Source organism: Dasypus novemcinctus, chromosome 23 (genome assembly GCF_030445035.2).
Source record: "Dasypus novemcinctus isolate mDasNov1 chromosome 23, mDasNov1.1.hap2, whole genome shotgun sequence".
Taxonomy (NCBI): domain Eukaryota; kingdom Metazoa; phylum Chordata; class Mammalia; order Cingulata; family Dasypodidae; genus Dasypus; species Dasypus novemcinctus.
The window spans coordinates 63,932,719-63,946,609 of NC_080695.1; the positions used below are offsets into that span (position 1 = coordinate 63,932,719).

The 13,891-nt window shown below is 42.2% G+C and overlaps 1 protein-coding gene across 6 annotated transcripts in view; it reads left to right on the forward strand.

Annotated features, from left to right (window-relative positions):
* Positions 1–13,891, forward strand: part of GRIN2A (glutamate ionotropic receptor NMDA type subunit 2A) — a 456,692-nt gene that overhangs the window by 260,756 nt on the left and 182,045 nt on the right. For all 6 annotated transcript variants that reach the window (XR_009183080.1, XR_009183081.1, XR_011647224.1 and 3 more), the window contains exon 5: positions 13,743–13,857. Coding sequence is in view for 2 of the 6 variants with exons in the window: in XM_012526023.4 (XP_012381477.1) it covers positions 13,743–13,857 (115 nt within the window). In the remaining 4 variants the exon portion in view is untranslated. The remainder of the gene's footprint in view (positions 1–13,742; positions 13,858–13,891) is intronic.

The following is a 13,891-nucleotide window of genomic DNA, read 5'->3' on the forward strand; positions in this document are numbered from 1 at the left end:
AATCACTGTGGCCAGAAATACTCTTTTTTAAAAAGGTTTATTTATTTATTCACCCCCCCCCCCACTGTCTGTTCTCTGTATCCGTTCACTGTGTGTTCTTCTGTGTCCACTTGTATTCTCATCAGGCGGCACTAGGGATCTGTGTCTCTTTTTGTTGTGTCATCTTGCTGCGTCATCTCTCTCTCTGTGTGGCGCCACTCCTGGGTGGGCTGCAGTTTCCTGTGGAGTGGCTCTCCTTGCACAGGGCCCACTTCTTGCATGGGGGCACCTTATGTAGGGGCATCCATGCATGGGCCGGCATTCCTTGAGTGCAGGAGCACTGTACATGGGCCAGCTCACCACATGAGCCAGGAGGCCCTGGGTATTGAACCCTTGGACCTCCTATATGGTAAGTGGACGCTCTATATGTTGAGCCACATCCACTTCCCCAGAAATACTCTTACTGTCAAACTAAGAGAAGATCTATTATCAGAAAATGGAAGTATCTGGAAACAACAGCTATCACTGCTGTTCCAGTGGAGAAAATTGATAAAACAAAACAAAACAAACCCAAAGGTAGGAAATCACACAATGAGTTGTTTGGTTTCCCTCCAATGCAGGATATGTAAAGAACAGTTTTAGGAAATAAGGTTGGAGATTAAAATTACCTAAGGAACATGGATTTTATTTTGAAGACAACAGGGAGACATTGCAGATATCTGAGAAAGGCTGTGCATCATCAGAACACTTATCTGACACTGGGTTTAGTATGAGTGTGTGTGTGTGGAATGGGGGTGGGGATGGGAGTATGATGATAATCAGGAATCTGCAGACCAATGAAGATATTAAAACAGCTCAGGTGGGAGTAAAGTATTACTCAAGGTTATTTTCATACCCAGAAATTTACTCTGAGTAGCACTTTTTAAAGGAGGTAATGAAGAAGGAATGAAAGAAAATATATCGAGACTACTGGGGTGTCTTAAAAAATCAAAGTAAAAGGTGAGCAGCCAAGCATTGGATAAGACAGAAGGTGAGGCAACATTCATTCATCCCTGAAGTAGAGCCAACAGTTCTGGCTCTCTGTGGCTCACTTACTGAGGTCCAAATTCCTGGGAGAGAACATTTGATTGGTCTGGCTTGGGACAGGTGCACCCCTGTCAGATCTATCTTTTATGGCCAGGGGAGAAGAGCATTTACATAGGGGAGGCTTTTCCCAGAGAAGGGGGCTTACTGTAAGCCACTACCCACTCCAGGAGGGATGCAGGCCTATAAGCTGTAAGGGGACCAAACACAAATATTCTTAAGTTCATGTAGAAGAGAGGGTTTAAATGAATGGTCAGTAATGTGCTTGATTTCATTTGCATTAGTATTTTTGCATGAATCTGAATGACTGTAGCTGGGGCTTCTGCCATGCCCTGTGAACTTGCATTTCGCTCATTTTCTGTTGCCTGCCCAATCTTGGAAGGCATTCAGTGAAGTGCTAACTCCTCCTAAGAATTCCGTTAGGTATTTTCCCTGGGGAAAAACAAGAAAGGAAATGGAGATAGAAGATTAAAATTGTATTCTGATAGGTTAGGTTCCCGTGCTAATATTCCCACTGCATCAGGGCCATAACCGTCTATTTTATTTGTATAATATCTCCTTTCCCCATAATCTCTAAATGACTGCAGAGAAGGGACCACAAGTATTTTATTTACCTCCTTGTCTTCTGCACTTTCTTTGCTGGCTATAGTAGGCACTCAATTAATAATTGTTTGTTGAATTGATGTGCTGAAGACATGGATTTGAAGGCTTTCTTTGATTTAAATTTTTTAATCAGCAGACCAGATTCTTAATGGTCGTCCATAATTTAAAGGTCCTAGTTTTAGCATTGAGAGTCCCACATCCCAGGAAACTCTTCCATCCCCGGTGACCTGGGATGATGGATCACACTATTAATGGATGTCAGTCAAGAAATGATCAAATGCTCTCTTGTAACTTTTACCACTATCACCACAGAACCTCACAACAAACCTACGGGGTGTCATCCCCATTGACACAGCAGTAAGCTGAGTCTCAGAGAACTTGTGTGATTTGCTTAAGGGTACAAAGCTAAAATGGGGGATGTAATCTTTGGTCCAGTTAGCCTCTCCCTGGGTTTGCTTTTCTCTCTATCTCATAATTCTCCCAGAGTGTATAGTAGTGGGTTATAGGCTATCTTAGTTTCCTTGCTGCCCGAGCAAATATCATGCAATGGGTTGCCTTAAATTGTTAGCTCCCGGTTTTGAGGCTAGGAGTAAGTCCAAATCAAGACATAATCAAGGTGATGCTTTTCTCCTGAGGGTGGTGTTCTGGGACTGGCCGCTCCTGGTCCTGGGCTCCTCTTTCCCATGGCAATGCATATGGCGGCCTCTTCCGGGTTCCATTGACCTTCAGCTTCTTGCTTCCTGTGGCTTTCTCTCTTTCTATCTGAATTTCATTCTGCTTATAAAGTACTCCAGTAATAGGATTAGAACCCATCATGACTGGTTTGTGCCACACCTTGACGGAAGTAACCTCATCAAAATATCCTACGTACAATGTGTACAGGAATGGATTAAGTTTAAGAACGTGTTTTTCTGGGGTACACAGCTCCAAACCACCACATAGTCTATGAAGTCAAGTATGATAGGGTTCTTGTTCTCAGGGGTTCATAATCTGGCAGAAGTGAGAGAGTAGTGGAGGTTATGAATTACACAAGTCGAGCAGGTTCCCTTCCAGTCACATTCTTCAAACATTTGCGTTTTATTTTCACAGTTCTTCTGGCAGGTGGTAGTAAAGGGTCTTCAAAAAGAAGTGTCTTTTTAAAATTCACTCCAAGTGGTGGCTGGGACTACACGTAAACCATCAAGTTACACTCTAGGAAAGGAGCATTCTGTATGATAAATAAGGCTTGAAAGTCAGGAGAGGGTATATTTAATTTGGAGGATTCAGGTCAGACCTAGGGTGGGGTGGTATTTGAGGTGATCTTGAAGGGTGGACACATGACACAGCAGATGGAAAGCTCTGAGAGCTGCAGAACACGAGTAGGCAGGGACACGTGGTCTGGCTCACCTTTATCACTCAGTCTCGTATGTTGTGTGAAGTGAGAAAAACCAGGTCCCTAGGTGAAGACTGATGCTCTGCTTTTTAAATTAAGTCAATAAATGTTGAGCATGTTGTGCCCAACAGCAAGGTGCTAGGTGAACACGAATGACTGAAACCGAGACCTGTTCTTTACTGTTATTAGGACAGAGTATGTGAATGAGAAATCTATAGAGAACAGTAGGAGATAATGTATTGCTAAGGGCTAGAATGTGAGGGATGGATTAAAAAGAGCCCAGAGAAGGAAAGATTGTCAGGAAAGGCACTTGGAAGAAATGGAGCTTGAAATCAGTCTTGAAAAAAAATATATTGGGTTTAGATTGAAGATGGAGGTAAGTTGAATACACTGTATTGGGAATAAAATCAGGAGCCAGAATGAAGAATTGCAGAGCTGGAAAGAAACAAAGGAATATGTGGTCTCACTCCTACATTTTGAGGTAACTGAAGGGCAGGAAAACTAATTAGGAGATGGTGCAGCTTAATTCAAAGGCTTTGGGATCCAAAAGATTTTGGTTCAAATCATTACTCTACCTCTTAAACCAGATAGGATTACTTTTGTTTTCAAATGACAGAAAGCTCAAAACATGAAAGTGGTTTAAACAAGATAGGCATTTAATTCTCTCTCGTATAGAAGAATTCCAAAGGTGGTCCAGCGCTGGTGTGGGCTCAGTGTCAAGAGCCCAGGCTCCAGCTGGCTGTGGCTCTGCCTCCTTCAGTCTGTGCCTTCTACCTTATGGCCCAAGACAGTGGGTATTGCTCCAGCCATTATGTTTGCATTGCAGGAACAGAAAGGAGGAGAGAGCAAAGAAGGACTCACCCCTTCTTTTAAGGATACTTCTTAGGAAGTTATACATATTACATCTTCTCTCATCTTATTGACAATAACATAGTCATATAGCCTTGCCTAGCTTCAAGGGAGGCTGGGAAATGGAAACCCCATTAGAGGAGGCTTTTTGCACAGTTAAAAATGGGAGTTTCTATTACTATGGCAGAAAAGGAGAAAGTACGTTGGACAACCAAAAGTACATGGCTTCCTGTGTACCCTTTGGTACCATAATAAACCTCTCTGAGCCTTTGTTTTCTCTACATAAAATAGGAAAAATGATATTTAGTTCTTAGTGTGAGAATTCAGGTAACATCTGGAACATGTCTGATACAGCCTTTACTACAAATTAGGCGCTAAATGCACTTTGCCCCTTTCTTCAACATCCGCAGAAGTGGGACAAGGGCATAGGTCTCCTGCCTTGAAGACTGGTGCTCTTTCTATGCCCCAGCATGAAGGAATACACTTCAGGGTTTGGGGCTTGTTTGTTTAGTTGATTCATGAAAGCAGGAGAATATGATTTTCCCCACATAATGTCTTATAAGGAAGTACGCTATCGTAAGAATAAAGCGGGGAGGGATCCTGGACTCCCACTGCTTCGCATCCCCAGCCTCTCCCCTGTGGCTCTGAGTTTCCTCATCAGACCCCCGGTGACCCACCGAGCACACAAATAGAGCAGGGCCCATGGTCTAAGGGCAGCGAGTTATGGCAGAGCAGGACTGAGACTTCTCGTTAACTCAACAAATATGTATCGAGCATCTTCTCTGTGCCAACCACCGTCACAGGTTCTGGAAAAGGGCTAAACCGTGAACAAAACACAAAAGCCCTGCGGTCGCAGAACTTAACTTCCAGTGCAGGGAAATCCAGAAATTCTTACGTAAAACTGCACCTTGAATTGGTATCCGTTGATCCACATCATCTCATTCTATATTTTGGGAGGAAGGGTGGTAGGGTGGGCAAAATCCACACACGTCTGCCTCCTTGAGCTCTCAGATGGTTTGGTGATGTAGACACCAAGTGACCAAGTGAACAGAGAGAAACTGCCTGCCAGGTTGCCTGCTTTTTTCTGCTCTCTTGGAATAGATGCTTATTACATGAGGAGGTTTTGTGAACTGCTGAGCAAGCCAATTCCAAATAGTTAGCTGAGGCATAGTTATTAGGGAGTCATGATGATATCATTTGGTGCTATTTTGATGGTATTACAAAATACTGTTCAGAATTTCCAGGTCCCCTGCCATGGGTTCCTGAAAGGACTCCCATATAGGGAAGAAGAGCAGAATGGGATTCCAAGAGCGATTTTGTTGCAATATCCCCTGGCAAAGTAGGATCAGGGGATGCAGTTTGGAGTCTGCCCTATATATGGCCCTGCTCCCTGGTTTCTCAGTCTTGGCCAGCTGAGGCAGGTATGCTGCCTTGGGGTGGTGGTCATTTTTACAATAACAATTTTTCCTAATTTACTTATTCCAAGTTTTAGACTTAGAGGTTATTATGTTACCAAAGATGGCATGTGAGGGCTAATCCCCCAAAAGTCACCTCGGGCTCACGTGTGCTCACCATAGAGGGCCCGGTGGGCTGGTGCCTGGGGCCGCTGCCTTCTCGCCAGAGTGGACCCAGCCCCCTGGCAGCCTGGCGTCCTGCAGGGGTGACAACCAGATCCGTTCCTTCTCTTTGGGGTTGGGGACTGGGAGAAAGAGCATTGCGGGATCCTTGGGGGCCTGGCACTAGCAGTCAAATTGATCCTTCAGCATTTAAAAGAAGGCCTAGTACCTCAAATTTGAGGAAGGGAAAAGTTAATTATTTAAACTGTGACAAGCACGACCATGCATACCTTCATTTATCAGGCACCCATGATGTGCCAAGCAGTCTGTAGGCCACCTTACGTACCTTATCTCACTAAATTTCATCTCATTCAATCTCTATAATTACCCAGCAAAATGGCTAGTATGACCTCACTTCTATGGAAGAGGAAATGAATGCTCAGAGAATTTAGATTAGGTACTTGAGATTAAAAACTGGACTCTAACCCAAGCTCTCAGATTCCAAATCTCAACAGTCTTGCAAAACTGCCTTTTTGCAGTTGTTGCACTGGAACTAAATGTTGAATGAACGAGATCCTGGAGGGCTATGTGCTCATTCACTCACTCTTTCATTCAATAAATATTTTTAAGCTCTTACTCTGCAATACAGTCTTCTAGGTGCTTTAGCATCAGCAGTGGTGAAAACTGACAAAGATCACTGCCTATAGGGAACTTACTTTCTACCACCCTAATTTTTATTTTAATTTAGTATTGCTCAGCCACTATGACTAGTATGTTTTTTAATTGGCTACAATAGAATTTGAGTTGAAAGCGTATACAATACGTCTTTCTTCTTTTTTTTTAACCCAGTTTTTACATTCTTTTTCTTTTATACTGTAGTTTCTGAACTTCTTTTGGGTAATGCAGGTTTAGAATATGCAAATCTGTGTGTTAGAGTTACTACATTTCTGTCCTGGCAGTTAAGTCTCAGCTCTGCTGGCAGGCCATTGGTAATGGTCAAGGGAAACCGCAAACCGTCCCTGAGTCCATGACACTGAGTACCAGGGCGAAGAGAAAAGTGCAGCTATTGTGAAGCTTGCTGAGAAGAGACGGTGCCAGAGTGTGCAGGAGAAGGAAGGGAGGAGCAGTGCATAAGTTGAGAGTCAAAGACTGGTGAGAATACGGTGAGCCTTAGCTGAAGAAGGGAGAGGTGGGTTTAATGGAAGAGGAGAGAACACGGAGCCAGACCTCAAAGTCGAAGGGAATGCAAATCAACAGGAAAAGCTGGAAACAGCAATGTTTTATTTTTTTTGAATGAGACTGTCTTGAGACTTGAGAAGAGGTTAAAGAAAACAGTGACTCTGTTTTTAAAAACATGCAAATTAAATGACAAACGAAAAACTGTGATATGCAGGGCAATTTGAAGAAGCATTTAAGGGATAGTGTGATTTGGGAAATGGCCCAGGGAACTTGGGAAATGGCAAAGCAGATGGAAAATTAACTGAGAATTGAGAAACACTAAATGGATTATGGTGGCATTTATGAAACAGTATGAGAATTAAAGTCTAAAGGGGAATAGTGAATAATAAATATGTCTAGAGAATATTTCAAATAATCAGATTTGGGAAGTTAATGGAGACTTATGACTGAAAGGAAAAAGAGATAAAGAAATCTGAAGAATGAGACATTTTAAATAATAGCTAAAGGAGCTTAAACAGCCATATATGGTTATTATTATTATTATTTTTATACAAAAGGACAAAGGAACCCTAGAACTGAGTACACTATGGGAAAGATAAGCATGGCTTTAAAAAGGCCAAAATGCATTTGGGGTGGGGTGTTAGAAAATACGATAGGGTGAAAAACTAATGAAAATACATGGAAAATTTAAATAATATTAATTACCATTTATTAGGCAACAGCTGTATACCAGACATTGTGCTAGGCGTTTCATGTGCATTATCTCTATTCCTGACAAGAAACCTGTAAGTTAGGTATGTGCTAGGTTAAACCATATGAAACTGTCATGCCTGGGCCCTGTGCCTTTTTACAAAGAAGAAAATGGAGGCTCAGAGAATTCTAAAGATGCTGTCCAAGGCCACACAGCTAGAGAATTGCAGGGACAGGCTCTGATCTCAGCTCTGTCTCACCACAAAGCCTGTGCAAGTCTTTCCTTGACATCAAGATACCTTGGCAATATAAAAAAAGCATTTCATTCTCTTATTTATCCTGCAGATATTTATTCAGCATTAGTTCATGCCCAGGTACCCTTCCAGGGACTAGAAATGCAAGACTGAACAAAATCGACTAGATCCCTACCCTCACCATGCAATCTACTAGGTAAAAAAAATAAAAATAAAAACATCAGCATGAGAACAGCTGTCCAATCAAAATACAACACACCTTCATATTTTCTAGTAACGTATTAAAAAGTAAAAGAGAAGCAGTTAACATATATTTTAATAATGTACTTTATTTAACCCAATATGTCCAAATTATTTCAACATAGACTAAATATAAAACATATTAACAAGATCTTTTACATTATCTTATACACCAAGTCTTCAAAATCCAGTGTGTATTTCACACTTACAGCACATCTCAATTCAGACTAGCCACGCTTAAAGGACTCAATAGCCACACGTGGCTGGTGGCTACCATATTAGGCAGATCTAAGGGAGACCTTGACAACTCTGGCACAATTTCTTTTCAATCATAATATAAGATATAGAGCCTCCCTCTTTCTCATTGCTGTCTGTGATCCCCATTAACCAACAATTCATAGGGAAGCGGATGTGGCTAAAGTGATAAGGCCTCCGCCTACCATACGGGAGGACCCAGGTTCAATCCCTGGGACCTCCTGGTGAAAAAGAAGAAGAGAAAGCATGCCTCCATGGTGAGCCAGTACCCACGTGGTGAGCTGAGTGTCTGTGCCATGAGCCAAGTGCCCATGTGGTGAGCCAAGTGCCCATGTGGCGAGCTGAGTGCCTATGTGGTGAGCCAAGTGTCCGCACAGCAAGCCAAATGCCCACCCGGTGAGCCAGTGCCCCTGCTTGTAAGTCATGCAGCAAGATGATGATGCAACAAGAGAGAGACAAAGGGGACAGTCAAGGTGAAGTGCAGCAGAAACCAGGAACTGAGGTGGCACAATTGACAGGGAAACTCTTCCCCCATCAGAGGTTCCCAGGATCGAATCCCAGAGAATCCTAGAGGAGAAAGATGAGAAGAGAAGACAAAAAGAGAAATGGATACAGAGGATCTCCCAATGAATGGACACAGACGGCAAAAACAGCAGGGCAGGGGAGGGAGAAGGGAAGAAAAAAAGAAATAATGAAAAAAATAAAGAGAAAACAATTCATAAAGCACAAAATGCAAGCAGTTGGGAGATGTTTATTTCACTTAGACTTCAGCTTAATACACCTAAGACTGCAGATAGGAAAGGAAATTTGCAGGCATGTGTGTCACATATATTTACAGATTTTCTGGGTTAGTTTTCTGTATGCCAGTGACCACAAAATAAAACTCCTTGGAATGCCACCACCAATGAATGATAAGAAGACAGAAGTGGACTCTGCAAAGCCGTAGAAAGCCCTCCCCTATTTTTTGCCAGCATGTTTTCCTGTATTTATTGTTCCTGATGGAAATTTTGAAGCTGTAATTTGAAGCTTAGCAGTAGCCAGAATTTCTGATATTTTATCTGGTCACTAAAGGCATATAATCAATTTCCCAGAGATAAGCAAAATGGTGATAAGATTTTACTGTTTAATACACATGCTCAGCAGGTGTTAATGGAAACTGAGCAATGTGGTATATAATGGTATTTCCCTAGGTAAAGAATTTTACTTTGGAGCATGTTTAAATGGGAAGAAAGCCCAAGGAAATATGGATTGCCCTTCCTAGAAATTGGATGGGGGAATTGAAGGTAATAGGTACTTGCTCCCTGCCAACTTCATAATGAAATTACTGTTCAGCAAAAATTTCTGTTCAAGTTTTTTTTTTTTCTCCCAAGGGACTGAAGACTCTTTAATAGGAAGAAAAGAGATAATATTAACATTGGGTATGGGCAGGTCGTTACTCCAGAATATTGATTCTTAAAGGAAACAACAGAGAATCTGGAACATGAGAATTTCCATATCATCTGAAGAAACATGATTGCATCTAAATAATCACCCCACTAATTCCATCTGATTTCACGACAAAATGAAAGAAAGGGAATGAGCAGAGGACATAGAGATGGGAAATTAAAGGAGATTTAAGTTAATTCAACTGGCAAAATTGAAAGAAAGAGTGGGTGCTTAACAGGACATGTCGCTTCTTGATTAAAATGATGGCTGTGACATTCAGTTCACATAACCCTGTGGAGGACAGTCCTCGGTACCCAATGTCCATGTCAAAACCCAAACATTCATTCTTTGGTCTGCCTTTTCCAAATAGATAACAAACTGGATATTTCTAAACCTTTCCATAATTAAATTTTTCAGTTTTCACCCACATTTCAGGCAGATCCAACCTGAAATTTATTTGCCTGACTGTATTAGGCTACTGAAACATGACTTTGAGCTCATAGGATACAAGCATAAAATCCTAATGAATTGGCTTGTCTAACTGTCTTTCAAACAGGAATTACAAAGTGACTTGGTAAATCATTTTCTACAAGTTCAGGTAAAGGCCACTGGTGGTCTTTCCCTACATTTTTATATAGAAAGTCCATGATCAGAGTTTCCTATTCATCTTCTCTCTCTACTCTAATTGTTGCTTCCCTGGACCCATTCTACCCTATTTCTCGCTTCAATTACTAAAAATCCTCACATACTCATCTACCTACCTCTTGCAAATGTGCTCTTCAAGCTTTGCCTCACACTACCACCAATAAACCCAGGATAAAGTCTAAATTCTTGGGGTTTCTCCAGCTTCCTTCATGCAGTGTGCTTTCTCTCTTACCTCTGTCATTCACCTGGCCAACTCCTGCTCCTTCTTGACACCACCCAAACATCTACTCTCTTTCCTCATTAAAATCCTCCCTCCCCAATGGATTCAGTCACTCTACCCTTTATGCACTTAACCAACCCAGGCAATACATGTCCTGGTTTAACACTTACTATTCTTTAATGTAATCGAGTGTGTCTCTCTCTCCAAACCTGGAAACTGAAGTGTGTTTGGTTATTTTATATCTGTTTACTTATCCCAGGGTTTGGCACATAGGTATTCAAATATGTCTGTTGGATGGAAGGACAGATGAATGTATTGATGGATAGATGGGTGGATGGATGGGTGGCATGCCTGGAGATGGTTTGTCAACATACTCAGCCACCAAATGTTAACTGAGCTCCCGCAGTGTGCCAGACAATGTGATAGGGACTGAAAATAACTTGGGGAATAAAACCAAGAAGACAGCTTGAAAAATAAGAAGTTACTTTAAAAGGCAATTGATAGTGAAGCATTTGACCAAAGTTCAGTTCTCTGCTAAGCCTCCAGTCCCTGTTAATTTCTTGTCAAGAATGTCAAGCACAGGATCTGAAAGGAGCCGTCAGACGTATCTCTCTGGACCACATCCGTTTCGTTCATTGCCCACCAGCCAGAAAGCATCAAAGGGAAAAAAAAAAGCAGAAGAGAAAAAAGTGTTTCAATTGTGTGGCTGATTTTTAAATTGTAAATGAAAATGTTGAAGTTCTCTTCAAATTTGAAGAAGCACTTGTATCTCTGCTTCCGCTGGCAGCAAATCTGAGCACATCACTCCTTTAGTTAAAACCTTTCTTGGCTCCTCATGGTCTTCTGGGCACAATCCAAACACTTTAGTGTGTCATACGAGGTTCCCCCTGATCTGGCTTCAGGCACCCTCTCAACCTCTTTCCGCTCCGTGTACCTTACCTGTTGGCCTTCCTAAGCTACCTTCTGGTCCCCCTGCCTCTCACACCCTTCACTGACCACTCTATACTTAAGATGATCCCTATGCTCAAAATGCTTTTCTCCTACCTCCTTCAACCCCTTCTTCTGGTGAATGCCTACTCATCCTTCAAGGCCCTCAGGAAACCCTCCTTAAATCTTGAGTCAGGGGCCCTTCCTCTGTGTTGTGGCCATTTCTGGCGCTTCATCTCCACCAAGGCACAAGTGGCTTTCTATGGGTTGTCATTTTTATGTGTTTATGTCCTTGAACAGAAAGATGTCAGGAGCAGTCTGGCAGGGACTGGGTTTTTTATTCTGTTGCCTACAGGCTGCACCATAAGCCCTGACACATAACAGGCATTCAGTTAATATTTGTTGAATGAATAAAATATCTTACCAGGAAATGAGCAATGATACCCCCAATGCATCAAATTGAATGGATTACCCTTTTCTTCCTCCAGAATAACAATGTTTTATTTTTCTGTTGACTAAAGAAATAAATTTGATTGTAGAAATTTTTGGCAAATACAAAGATACACAAAAATGAAAAGTATCTGTATTCCTTCCATCCATAGACAAGCCTTGTTCTCATTCTCTTTTATGCTTGTTCAACATTGAATAGTGGGCATTTTTTCCCATGTTGTCATTGACTTGTCTTAAAAATATGATTTGTAATGACCCAACTAGTCCATTGAACGGATACACAGTACTTGTTCTTTTCCTTGTTGCCTAATTTTTTTCACCTTGTCCTTGGAGACTGAATTCTCCCCTCACCACCCCTTCTGTCCTATGTTGGCCCAGGGGTGGACATGTGACCCATAATGCAATCTTTCCCCTTGGAAATTTTGTAACCTCCTCCTCCTCATTATTTTTTACTTCTTCAGTCATTCCTGATGTTAAAGGAATATAAAGTAAGAAAATACTGTAACATTGAGATACCCCATCTTTCTGGGAAAGTTTTTGAATGTTCAATTCAGCAGACTCTATTGAGCCTCTGGTAAGCAGTGTCAGCCGTGTTTTCCTGGAAGTTTTTAAGAACCATCCCATTTTTTCTCAAACTGCAAGGAGATGTGGACCCCTTGGGGACCCTCCCATCCAAACCCTGAGAGATGTGCTTTGCCTGGGTCCCTGTCCGTCCAGCCTGAGTACAGGTAAGGTAACTTTGAGGAGGGGTAGGGCTGTCACGTGCAATGAAAATACCTAGGCTGTAAGTGGAGGGCAAGGGTGTTACATAAGGCGGGTCCTGAAGAGCCACCCTTCATAGCTCTTGCTCCCTCACCCCCAATCCATCACTGACTACCTGCTAAGTATCTCTCTGCTTGGCCAGTTTCCTCTGCTCTTCAGTTTCGTTCTCCCTTTTCTCCTCCTCCTTTGCGGCCACAACCTGGGTCAAAACCCACCATCATCTCTCACCTGGATTATAGGAGCCCTGTAACTAATCCCTCTGTATCCACATTGGTCCCCCTCCAACCCATTCTCTATGTAATCTTCAGGTGATATTATAAAACAAAAAATCTGATTGTACACTTCTATTAAACCCTGTAATGTCTTCTTGTTGTTTCAAGGCAAAGACAAAACTCTTTAACATGTTCTGCCAAATGCTGCACTGTCTGTCCACATCCATCTTCCCAGGTGCACCTCATCCCACATCCCCCTGTCTCTTTTTGGGTTCACTGAGTTGCATTCAGTTCCCTCTTATGTGCCATTTTCTCTCCCATCCCAGGGCTTTTGCGCATGCAGTCTTCTTGTCCTGGAGCACTCTTTTCCTTACCTAGTTAATGTTGCCTCATCTTCCAGGTCAAGCTGCACTTCCTTACAGAAGCTTTGCTTAACTCCTGTTCCCTTTTCTCAGAGTCCACCTGCCTCTCTTTGACAGCACTTGTCAGAGTTATGGGATTCATCAGGTGAAACCCACCTTCGCCTTAGACTATATTCTTCATGCAGGCAGGGATCATGTCTATTTCCTTGCTTATCCCCAAGCCCTAGGTACATCCTGGTATGTAGTAAATGTACAGTAAATATTAATTGAATGAATATTGAATGGATGGATCATTTCTTTGGAGTTGTGTAATGTGTGGTTTATGAGCAAAAAGTTTCCTTTCGGAAAGCTTGTTAAAAGACAATAGAATATGCTTTCAGATCCTCAAATGGCTCAAAAGACAGCTTGAACAAAATCCTCTCGATGTGGCAGGATAAAAAGCCTCCATTCCATCTGCCAATCCCAGTCAGTTAGTAGAGCCTATTTAGGATCGGGGATTCTAACAAAGAACAGCAGTTCATGGAAAAGAATGCATGGCTGTTAGCACCTGCACAAGCACTAATACTTCCATAGATAGAGGCTGCTTATTTTAAAAGTACACCTTTTTTGGCATTACCCTGATGGCAGCATCTCTTTAATTCTCCCTTAAACATTTGTCTTTCTCTCTTCCTCCCTCTAGATTTATGGTCAACGTGACCTGGGATGGCAAAGACTTATCCTTCACAGAGGAAGGCTACCAGGTGCACCCCAGGCTGGTGGTGATTGTTTTGAACAAGGACCGAGAGTGGGAGAAGGTGAGCATCCTTCTGCATGCAGATTGCAGGGGAG